This window comes from Argentina anserina, chromosome 1 (genome assembly GCF_933775445.1).
Source record: "Argentina anserina chromosome 1, drPotAnse1.1, whole genome shotgun sequence".
Lineage (NCBI taxonomy): Eukaryota > Viridiplantae > Streptophyta > Magnoliopsida > Rosales > Rosaceae > Argentina > Argentina anserina.
The window spans coordinates 10,587,023-10,599,565 of NC_065872.1; the positions used below are offsets into that span (position 1 = coordinate 10,587,023).

The 12,543-nt window shown below is 39.3% G+C and overlaps 1 protein-coding gene and 1 pseudogene across 1 annotated transcript; both read left to right on the forward strand.

Moving 5' to 3' along the window:
* Positions 1–116: 116 nt before the first annotated feature.
* Positions 117–1,948, forward strand: LOC126798746 (probable mannitol dehydrogenase). Its single transcript, XM_050525793.1, has 5 exons — positions 117–352; positions 468–581; positions 734–1,247; positions 1,368–1,521; positions 1,625–1,948. The coding sequence occupies exons 1-5, from the start codon at positions 255–257 to the stop codon at positions 1,828–1,830; spliced, it is 1,086 nt and encodes a 361-aa protein (XP_050381750.1). The 5' UTR covers positions 117–254; the 3' UTR covers positions 1,831–1,948.
* Positions 1,949–6,024: 4,076 nt separating this feature from the next.
* Positions 6,025–12,183, forward strand: LOC126801653 (probable mannitol dehydrogenase; annotated as a pseudogene).
* Positions 12,184–12,543: the final 360 nt, after the last annotated feature.

Genomic DNA, 12,543 nt, shown 5'->3' on the forward strand with positions numbered 1-12,543 from the left:
GTCCATCTTCATTTGAATTATGAAACTATAGCATGGCTATACTTATACGGCGCCATACAACTCTTTCTCCTCGACTACTTGTGGTGTACGGTCCTAAATTGCACTAGGTAAGAATATTTATGGCAAATCACCCTGAAGACTAGCACTTCCCACATCCTAGTCGCAATCCTCACCATCTCCTCCCATCCCCTTCTCTATATACATATCCAAGGTCTCATAGAATTTATTTGTTAAAATACTAATTAAGAAAGAAAATGGCGAAATCTCCAGAGGAAGAGCACCCCAAGAAAGCCTGTGGCTGGGCTGCGAGAGATCCATCTGGTGTTCTCTCTCCCTTCAAATTCTCAAGAAGGTTAGTCTGATCTCCATATATCAACGTTAGTTTTTTTTTTTTTTTTTTTTTTTTTTTTGCTTCATTTCCATCAAGGCTTTGGTTCTTAGAAACTATTGAACTGATTCCTGTACAGGGAAACAGGGGAGAAAGATGTGGCATTCAAAGTGTTGTATTGTGGGATATGTCATTCGGACCTTCACTCGATCAAAAATGAATGGGCCAATGCTGTATATCCTATGATTCCTGGGTACGTAATCATACTGCATCCCACTAGTAACCATTGTAATAGCCAGCCTGACTATACTGTAGGTATATAGTGCTACATCATTCAAGCTAGTGTTACCCGGAACATACTAAATTAGTAATGTAAGCTGCATTGTTAAATTATTTGGTATGCAGGCATGAGATTGTTGGTCAAGTGACAGAGGTAGGAAGCAAAGTGAAAACATTCAAAGTTGGAGACAAGGTCGGTGTTGGATGCCTGGTGGGAGCCTGCGGATCTTGTGAGAGTTGTGGCAAGGACATCGAGAATTACTGCTCCAAGATGATCTTTACCTACGGCAGCAAGTACCATGATGGGACTGTTACATATGGAGGTTATTCCGACATCATGGTCGCCGATGAACACTATGTAATCCGCATTCCAGAGAACCTACCTCTTGATGGTGCTGCTCCTCTCCTATGTGCCGGGATCACAACTTACAGTCCCTTGAGATATTATGGTCTTGACAAACCAGGTATGCATATAGGTGTAGTTGGCCTTGGCGGTCTAGGCCATGTCGGGGTTAAGTTTGCAAAGGCTCTAGGGCTTAAGGTCACCGTGATCAGTACTTCTCCTAATAAGAAGGATGAAGCGATGCAGCGGTTTCATGCTGATTCATTTTTGGTCAGTCGTGACCAAAATCAGATGCAGGTAATTATTTGCTCAACTTTCTATCCGAAGAAGCTTTTAATTGGATGCTATATATTGTTATTCCATTTCCATATATAGGGTGACATAAATCACATAATGCTGTTTTTGTTGAATTCCTAGGCTGCGATGGGAACAATGGATGGTATCCTTGACACCGTATCTGCAACCCACCCTCTCCCGCCCTTGATGAGCTTGTTGAAGGTTGATGGAAAGCTTGTTATGGTCGGCTTACCAGACAAGCCTCTTGAGGTTCCAGCTTTTTCTTTGGTTATGGGTAAGCATGCACATATTGATTATCTATGTACAATTTCCGGCGTGCCTTGGTAATGGAGGTTTTTGTTTTTAAGTATTAACAATCAGTTGTTCTGTAATTGAAGGAAGGAAATTAGTAGCTGGCAGTTGTATTGGGGGGCTGAAGGAGACACAGGAGATGATTGATTTTGCAGCCAAACACAACATCATCGCTGACATTGAGGTGATTAAAATCGATTATGTGAACAATGCCATGGAACGTCTAGCTAAAGCAGACGTTAGATACCGATTTGTCATCGACATTGGAAACACATTGAAAGCGGTCTCGTAAATTTTACAGGCCAGATCTATTAGAATCAAATCGAGAAATGAGAATAGAAATTCAATAAGAGTAACATTTTTTTATATCAAATATAAGAGTAATGTTAGGTGACCTATATTTTGGTGAACCATCTAGAGCCTATCTTATGTAGCAAATGATATGACATAACCACGTCATCAAATCTTAATTATAATTTTTATATTTTGCTCAATTGCAATTTTTTTTTTGTTTTAACTTGAATTTATCTTATGAAGATTTCCTCTATTTTTTTTCTTTTTCCTTTTTTGAAAGGAAGGTTGGGAGAAAACCCCCAACTCAGATTATTTAATTAGATGAAACATAACAATCTTGTCTCGGAGGGGACAAAGGGCTTAAACTTCGGGCTACAACAGCATTATTACACAATCCTCGTATAGAACATCCCGAATAATAACAGGATTCTCATCTAACCAAAAGGCATCAATATCGGAAAAACTAGCAAGCCAAACTAACTTGTTAGCAGCGCAATTTGCTTCTCGGTAAATGTGTCTCATTGAAACGGAGTTGAAAGCAGATAAGTACAACTTACAGTCCTCAACAAGCCCACCCATATCAGAACAATCTTCTTTGTGTACGTGCAATAGCCATTGCAATCAATGCGCAATCGCACTCTATATCCACATCATCCCATCCCTCAAAAATAGCAAGAAGAAGGCCAGCACGTAGAGCCTCAATTTCCATGTGTAACGCAGTCCCAACATGCTCAAAAAGGCCAAGCCAATGCAGCTACACACTTACCCGAAGCATCCCGCACAACAACTCCTATACCACCTCTCCCTGTTGCCAATATATATGACCCGTCTACATTCATTTTCAGACGGCCACTTGGTGGAACCTTCCATCCCACCTTGATTCTCTTATCCTTCTTGTGTACGATAGTGGTACGACTTGGATACTCACTGAGCCATTGAGTAGTCCAATTAACAAGAAACCACGGATCCATGTCCTTATTCTGCCATACCTTCTCATTGCGAGCCTTCCAAATTGCCCAAAAGAGAATAAACCATACATCACGTTGAGAACTAGATAGAGTATCCAGCAAGTCAAAAACCCACTCAGAAAGTACCACCTCATGGTCTCCGGCAGCATTCAATGAGATCCCACTAATTAGCCAAACTGGAGCAGCCCTCATACACTCCTTAAAAAGATGCATATCAGTTTCAACATAATTATCACATAACACACACCTAGCATCTTGAATGGGCACATGCCTTCGGAGAAGATTAGCACGAGTTGGTAGAATGCCCTTAACTACCCTCCATGCAAAGCTTCTGACTTTAGGTGGCACACGTGCACTCCAAATAGCTTTCCAGTACTTGTTTAGAACATTCCCACTAGAAGAAGAAGTTGCAATATTGGCATCCCCACCTGGAGCAACTCTCGCAACGTTGTAACAACTTCGCACAGAGAAAGTACCTCTATTATCATAGTGCCATACATACCTATCATTCGGCCCCCTGCTACTGATCGGTATTCGGAGAACTACCTCCGCCTCCTCAGGAGTAAACAACTCCATGACAACCTCCTCAATCCAAACATGATTCTCATGATCAATTAAAGCATCCACTGTCCATTCATCGGTGCCCTCCATCGGAGTTGAGAAGGTTTGAAGGTGTGTGGCTGAGGTAACCAAGGGTCATGCCAAACCCTAATCAGATCCTCCCGGCCAACCTACTTACGCATCCCTTTAACCAACAACTCATGTCCGGCCAAAATACTTCTCCAACTATATGACACCCCTGCCTTCACTTCCACCTCAAAGAAGCCCAAATTAGGGAAATATCGAGCTTTCAAAAGTCTGGATAGCAGAGAATCTGGTCGAGTGACAATCCTCTAGAGGTGGACTCGGTTCTATCGGTTCGGTTTAAGAGCACTAACCGAAAATCAAAACCGAGGTCTCGGTTTTGTATTTCTCAAAACTGAAACCGGAAAAAATATATATTAACCACGGTTTCGGTTAACCTATAATTCGGTTCGGTTTCAGTTACAAAACCTATCATTTGTAATAACTTTTCACACTTGACTTAAAACAAAAGTTAAAATCAAAGTAAAGTAGTAAGCTACAAATTTAGTACTTCAAATTAATAAATAAGTAAACTACATTACAATACGTTAGAAACAACTAATAAAATCAATAAAGTTACGATAGAGTATTAACCAAAACGTAAATTTAATGAGTTAAAGACTGTGAGCAATTAAGTTAGACATTTCGAGGCCGTAATCATGTAAAATCATATATATCGTATGTAACTCTTAGTCAATAAAAACATGACATACACCTATTACTATATTAAATATTAATAATTATATACATATATGTCAATTCATTTCGGTTCGGTTTGATCGATTGTTTACATGGACGAAACCGCAAACCGAAACCGAAGTATTCAATTTGATGTTAAAACCGGAACCGATAGATCGATTTTGTTCGGTTTTAATTTTTCGGTGTCGGTTCGGTACGGTTTTGGTCAGTTTTCGGTTTTTCGGTGTCTAAAAGTCCACCCCTACAATCCTCTACTCCTGCTTGGCCAAAAGAGAGAGATTGAACGTATGCATGTGACGAAAACCTAGACCACCGGCTGATTTTGGAACACAAAGTTTATCCCAAACCACCCGATGAATCTTCTTATTATCTAAAGCATCTCCCCACAAAAAATTAGCCATCAAGCTCTGCATCACCTGACACAAGGATTTAGGAAGCTCAAAGCAATTCATGACATATGTTGGCACAAACTGAGCAACAGCCTTAACAAGAATCTCCTTACCAACCTTGAACTCTCTTTTAGACCCGCTTAACAAGATAATGAAAAGCTTTTGTCTTGGAATAACTAATCTTTGTGGGCAACCCCAAGTACTAATCATGCTTCTCAACTGTCACGACTCCGAAATTTTGAATAATAAAAATTAAAAATCGAAGCTATGAAAATTCTAAAATAATTTCAATTATATTGAAATCATCTTACAACAATAGTGTATCGAAATTGAGTTCACAGTACGACTCAGTCGACTTGAATAATACATCACCAGTTAATACACTCAAGTATTAAAACAATTGGAAATGTAATATTCACTCAATTCTCACCACAATAGAAGAAGGAAACATTCAGTAATCCTCCGACTAAGCTATTCGAGCTTGCTAATCTCCACCTGCAGAACTATCTCTTACACCATCGATTTGGTGCACCGAGATTGTAAACACAAACCCGATAAGCTTTTCAGCCCGTATGAGTAAACCAACATTCAAACATACATCACATACAAATGAAATGTACAATCAACATTTTTAAAGTATGTGGACTCATGAGACTCGGGCAACCCACCTGGTTACCCGTAACCAATGTTCTAAATATCTTGATATATTCTTGATATATCCTCGATATTAAGAAAACGATACGATAAGTTGCTTATAGGTCTATTATATCGGTCAACCCAAAAAATCAAGTCAATGGTGATATATCACAAGTTTGACCAAACATATCGGTGTTTTTTTTAAACCACGTCATTTTGAAAAAGTAATTTAAAAAAAAAGATTCGTCGATAGCATTCGATGACAAGATAGTTTATGATGAATGATCACCTCTATTTTTATTAATTAATACTATTTATATATTTTAATTATCAAAATAATCAATTTTTTATGAAGTTTATTTGGTACATTTTGAAGTATAAGTTTTAATTTCTCAAGTTTATTTGATATATTTTGAAGTATATGTTTATAAATATATTAAATTTAATTAAAAATTAGTAAAAACGATAAATCCAATATAATCCGATATATCTCAATATATCTATGTTATATCCTTATTTTACAAAACTGATTTGATGCCGATAACCGCTATTTAGACCATTGCAATTAGGTCAACTTCCAACAAACCAGACAAAGTATATGGTGACTGGTTAATGCACATCAATCTTCATGATTCAGGCAAGTATTTTTTTAATTATGAAGCTTTTACCATGATTCTGGTGATCACCCAATCTCTTCGATATTGTATTTTCCTCATCCATTACGTCACCCCAGCCAAAATCTGAAATCTCCCTCCTCCATATATAGCATTTAACACCATTGAAGGGAGCCAAAACTTCCACAGCCACTACTCGAACTGCATTAATCTAGCAAGCTTCTGCACCAAAATCATCATTTCGGAATCTGTATGAAAGGAAATGGTGATGTCCAAAGAGCAATAGCACCCCAAGAAGGCATTTGGATGGGCTGCAAGAGATTCATCAGGTGCACTCTCTCCCTTCAGTTTCTCCAGAAGGTATATGCAATGTCAGCTAACATATATAATACTCATGTTCTTCTTCTTCTTCTTCTTCAGATTATAGAATCGTACGTATGTGTTTGTTTCATGTTTAAAAGTTGAACCACTTTCATTGTAGGGAAACCGGAGAAAAAGACGTGATGTTCAAAGTGTTGTATTGTGGGATTTGCCGTACGGACCTTCAGTTCACATGGCCAAGAATGAGTGGGGATTCTCTAGCTATCCTCTTGTGCCAGGGTATGTATCATCTTCTTTAGTTCTTCCAGGACAGTTCAATTAATACTATGATATAACTAGTAGAGGTGTTTATAGTTTATGGCTTAAATTATGTGATCGACCTCTTCACTGATCTAAGTAAATTCAATCGTAAATGCAGGCATGAGATTGTTGGGGAAGTGACGGAAGTAGGCAGCAGCGTACAAAAATTCAAAGTTGGAGACAGAGTCGGTGTTGGATGCATTGTGAGCTCTTGCCGGTCTTGTGATAATTGCACCGGCCACCTAGAAAACTACTGTCACAACCAAATACAAACCTACGGTTCCAAGTACTATGATGGAACTGTTGGGAAGGTAGTGGTTGCCTAATACAAGGCCGATGGATAAATGATTATCTCATGATCGGAATTTTCTCACTCCTGGTGTGATTAGTGGAAATAGCAACAAAAAAAAGACATGATATTTAACGAGGTTCGGTAAATAAGCCTATGTTCTCGGGGCAGCAGTGTACTTTCTTCCACTATACTAAATAGTGGGATTATAAGAAACAACTCACTTTATACTAACTAAAGTAGTAATATACCTCTCACTCATGAGGAATTTTCTTCTCACTAATCGAGACACTCTTTTTATCAAGCTATCTAAATGAGGATCACACTACTACACAAACACTCTAAGGTTTGTATCTTTGTCTTGTTGTGATATATTTGCTGCAATCTTCATACCTTTATATAGGTAAATGGCTTCATGCACCATGTTATGCAACTCATGTAAGTAACATGTAATTGGAAGCAAAGTCAAATGTCTTTCTCATTTCATGGTTCAATGTTTACATGCTCATTAATGCATACTTCCTCCATCTTCAAAAATTGCTGTCACTTTCCTCCATCTTCAAAAATTGTTGTCACCTTCTCACCTATGTTTATAGGTTTGTTTCTTCATTTTCAAACTAAGCTGCACCCCCATACTATATGAATAGCAAACTAGTCTTCTGTAAGTCAATGAGTCATCAAGGCTCTTCCAACACATGCTTATCTCATGTACTAAATCACCACATGAATTTCTTTCTCCAATTAAGGAAGGACTGACCCATCAATCTCACCATCCCGACTTAGTTAGAGGGATGCGTCATTCTTGACGCACTTCTACAAAACTCAAACTTCTCCTTTGGTAATGACTTGGTCATCATATCTGAACTGTTGTCATTTGTGTGAATCTTCTCAAGCTGTAGTTGCTTGGCTTCTAGCACATCACGTATCCAGTGATATCTCACATCAATGTGCTTTGATTTCGAGTGAAAACTCGAGTTCTTACTCAGATGAATTGCACTTTGACTATCACAATGCAGAACAAACTTTTGTTGCTTATGGCCCAATTCATGTAGGAATCTCTTCATCCATAAAATTTCTTTGCAAGCTTCTGTAACTGTTATGAACTCGGCTTCTGTAGTTGACAGAGCGACACATTTTTGTAGCTTTGATCTCCATGAGACAGCTCCCCTTGAAAATGTAATCATGTATCTAGATGTAGACATTCTCGAGTCAACATCTCCGGCCATATATGTATATGTGTAGTCAATTAGTTCCAGGTCCCCACTTTCAAAACGTAAACCCATTTTGGAAGTACCTTTGAGATATTTGAGAATCCACTTCACAGCATCACAATGCTCTTTGCCTGGATTAGACAGATATCGACTAACTATACCAACTGCGTGTGTTATGTCTGATCTTATACACACCATAGCGTACATCAGGCTTTCTACCGCTGAGGCATATGACACGTTTGTCATTTCTTCCTACTCTTTCTCACTTGCAGGACTCTGCTTTGAATTGAGCTTAAAGTGACTAGCAAGTGGAGCAGCAACTAGATTTGCTTTCTCCATGTTGAACCGCTTCAATACTTTCTCAATATATTTTTCTTATGATAACCACAACTTTCCATTTTCTCAATCATGGATAATATTCATACCAAGAATCTTCTTTACGGGTCCCAAGTCTTTCATGGCAAAAAAAAGTTACTGAGATCCTTCTTCAGTTTGCTAATCTTGTCAGCATTTGGTCCTACGATCAACATGTCATCAACATACAAGACTAGTATGATGAATTCACCACTTGAGAATTTTTTCACAAATACACAATGGTCTGAAGTTGTCTACTAATATCCTTGCTCAATCATGAAGGAATCAAACTTCTTGTACCATTGTCGTGGCACCTGCTTTAGTCCATACAAACTCTTTTTCAGTTTGCACACTAGATTTTCTTGGATTTTGACTTTGAATCCTTTTGGATGCTCCATGTAAATTTCCTCTTCAAGGTCACTGTGAATGAAGCCGTCTTCACATCAAGTTGTTCAATCTCCAGCTTTAAACTTGCAGTCAAACCAAGTACCACCCGGATAGATGTCATTTTCACCACATGCGAGAAAATTTCTTCAAAGTCAATTCCCTTCTTCTGACTGAAACCTTTAACGACCAGCCTTACCTTGTATCTAGGTCGTAAGCTATTCTCTCCAATCTTCAGTATATACACCCATTTGTTTTTTAGTGCTCTTTTACCTTTCAGTAATTCCACCAGCTCATAAGTCTGGTTCTCATGCAAGGATTGCATCTCTTCTTGCATGGCTTCCAACCACTCCCTTTTGTGGTCATCAATCAGAGATTCTTCATAAGACGGTGGTTCTCCTCCATCTGTGAGAGTAACGAACTGATTTAGAGGGTATATCTTTGAGGTTCTGCGTTCCCTGGTTGATTTGTGAGGGCCTGGTGCCTATTCCTCATCATCAGTTGTATCATCAACTAAACCATCAATCATTCCATCATCTGCTGCATCATTGGCATCTCCAGCTTCTCTCCTGCTACCTTGCTTCATCGGCAAAGAAAATTTATCCGAACTGATCGGATATTCTATGGATTCTTAGGCTTCTCATTTTTCTGAGTATCTTCGATGTTCTAATCTTCAAAGAAGACAACATCTCTGCTTCTGCCAATCTTCTTATTGACAGGATCCCACAGCCTGTACCCATATTCTTCATTTCCATATCCCAAAATTATGCATTCTTTCGTCTTGTTGTCGATCTTCGATCTTTCATCTCTAGGAATATGAACAAATGCTTTGCAGCCAAATACCTTCAAATGATTGTATGAGACATCCTTTCCGGTGCAAAACCTATTCGGCACATCACTATTCAATAGAGCTGAGGGAGAAAGGTTGATCACATCAACCGCAGTCATTAGAGCTTCACCCCAAAAGCTCTTAGGCAGCTTGGCATGAGATAACATTGTTCTGATTCTTTCAACAATAGTTATGTTCATCCTCTCAGCCACTCTGTTGTGTTGAGGTGTCTTCGGAACAGATCGTTTGTGCCTAATTCCGTTACTTTTGCAGTAGTTTCTGAACATCGTCATGTACTCTCCCCCGTTATCGGTGCGTATGCATTTCAGAGTTATGTCGATCTTTCGTTTAACCCCGGCATGAAATTGTTTGAATACTTCCTGCACTTTATCTTTAGTCCTTAGTACATAAGCCCATACTTTTCGGGAATGATCATCAATGAAGGTAACGAAGTATCTTGCACCTCTGAGAGTACTTGTGATCATGGGACCACACACATCAGAATGTACAACATCTAAAACATTGGATTTCCTTGAGGCAGCGAAACGATGGAATGCCGCTCGGTGTTGCTTTCCAGCCAAACAGTGTGTACATGATTTTACAGAAATATCTTTAACATTGACCTCAGTCAATACCTCTCTTTTAGCTAGAATAGAAAGTCTCTTCTCGCTGATATGACCGAGCCGCTTGTGCCATTGCTCTACCGGCGAATCTTCTCCGAGTGTAACTGCATACCCATTACAGACTTTTGCATATATCATGTAGAGAGTGTTTTCCTTCTTTCCTCAGGCTAGAATTTCTAGACCTCTACTAAGCTTCCACTTTCCATCACCAAAGGCGTTTGTGCAGCCTTCATCATCAAGTAGCCGTGTGGAGATTAAATTGAGACGCGTGTCTGGAACATGTCTCACATTCTTGAGAACTATGCAGTGACATGTGTTGGTTTCAAGATAAATATATCCTCTTCCCACGACCTTGGACAACTTATCATTTACCATCCTGACATTACCAAAGTGTCTGGTATTGTAAGATGTAAAGAACTCCCTTTGTGAGGTTACATGAAATGATGCGCCGGAATCGACGACCCAACATGTATCTTGAGATGTCATATTAACATGACCATCTCCACAAATGATGATTACCTTGTCTCCATATGAGGTAGCGGCTGTATCTTTGGTACCACCTTTTTCAACTAGTTCTTCTTTGAGCTTCCTACACTCATTCCTCATCTGACTGTTTTGGCCACAGTGATAACATTTGATGTTCTTCTTTGGGCTGGACTTGCCCCTTGACCGATCTTTTCCTTTTCCTCGGTTGTGGAACTTCCGACTACTTCCACGATTGTCGGTGACGAGGGCTTCTGACTCGGTCGATATTCCTTGCTCCTTTCTCCTTGCTTCTTCATTGAACATACTGTCTTTTACAATGCTCAGTTTAAGAATGTCTTGAGGATATGAGTTGTTTAATGACACCACCAAGGTGTCCCAACTATCTGGCAATGAGCTTAGTAACAACAGTGCTTGCAACTCATCATCAAGCACCATCTTCATATTCATCAATTGATTCACCATGCCTTGGAATTCGCTTAAGTGTTCCGAAACACTACGAGCATCCATGTACTTCGTGTTCACCAACCGCCGAATGAATGAGGCTTTATTTTGTGTGGTCTTTCGCTCATACATGGACTCAAGCTTTGTCCACATTGAGTAGGAATTAGTTTCTTGCGCTACATGATGAAAACACTTTCATCAATCTATTGACGAATTCATGCAACAACTTTTCTATTCAGGATGCTCCATTCCACATTGGTCTTGCCTACTCGCTTGTCTCTATCATTTTGAAGAAGCTCGTACATATCCTTGTTGTAAATGATATCCTCCATTTTGGGCTTCCAAATGGAGTAATTTGACGATGTCAACTTAACCATTGTTGCCGATGTTGACGACGATTCTGCCATCTTGATCACTACCAGATGCCACAGACGATGAGGCTGAGCTCTGATAGCACTTGTTGGGAAAGTAGTGGCTGCCTAATACAAGGCCGATGGATAAATGATTATCTCAGGATCTGATTTTTCCCACTCCTGGTGTGATTAGCGTAAATAGCAACAAAAAATGGGATTACAAGAAACAAGTATATATAATGTGATCGACCTCTTCACTGATCTAAGACAATTCAATCGTAAATGCAGGCATGAGATTGTTGGGGAAGTGACTGAAGTAGGCAGCAGCGTACAAAAATTCAAAGTTGGAGATAGAGTCGGTGTTGGATGCATTGTGAGCTCTTGTCGGTCTTGTGATAATTGCACCGGCCACCTAGAAAACTATTGTCGCAACCAAATACAAACCTACGGTTCCAAGTACTATGACGGAACCACCACCCACGGTGGTTACTCCGACATCATGGTGGCCGATGAGCACTTGGTAGTCCGCATCCCAGAAAACCTACCTCTTGATGGTGTTGCTGCACTCCTATGTGCTGGGATTACAACCTACAGCCCTTTGAGATATTTCGGACTTGACAAGCCCGGCATGCATGTCGGTGTGGTACTGTGGTTGGCCTTGGCGTTTTAGGCCATGTCGCGGTGAAATTTGCCAAGGCTATGGGGGTAAATGTCACAGTGATCAGTACATCCCCCAGAAGGAGGAGGAAGCTATCAAACACCTAAGAGCCGACTCCTTTTTGGTTAATCGTGACCAAGATCAAATGCAGGTGATTATTCCAACAAGCTAAACCTTCTTCGTGCTATGAAAGATCATACAAGAGTTACTTTTTGCTAATTTAAAAGGCCATAGTTGATCAATAGTATCAAACATGTTCAATGGTATCTTATGCATGTGGGTAAGTGATTTGCTACTTTGACTTCGTATATAATTTTGTGATCATAGTTCATAGTTCATAGTTTAGTATGTGAATTAATCTCGTGTTTGTTCCATAAGTTTTTTTTTGTTTCTTTATACTTTAATTTTGCATTTTAAAGAAGAAGTTAACATAGTTGACAAATTATAGTTGCAGTCAACAATGTTGAAATACTATAATTCACAAATACGTTTGTTCTGAAACACACTAAATTGTTTTAAATCATAATTATAT

Coding starts and splice junctions, on each gene's coding strand:
- LOC126798746 (XM_050525793.1), top strand. CDS start 255: ATGGCGAAATCTCCAGAGGAAGAGCACCCCAAGAAAGCCTGTGGCTGG. Junction 582..733: donor GTATATCCTATGATTCCTGG/GTACGTAATCAT, acceptor TTTGGTATGCAG/GCATGAGATTGTTGGTCAAG. Junction 1,248..1,367: donor GTGACCAAAATCAGATGCAG/GTAATTATTTGC, acceptor TTGAATTCCTAG/GCTGCGATGGGAACAATGGA.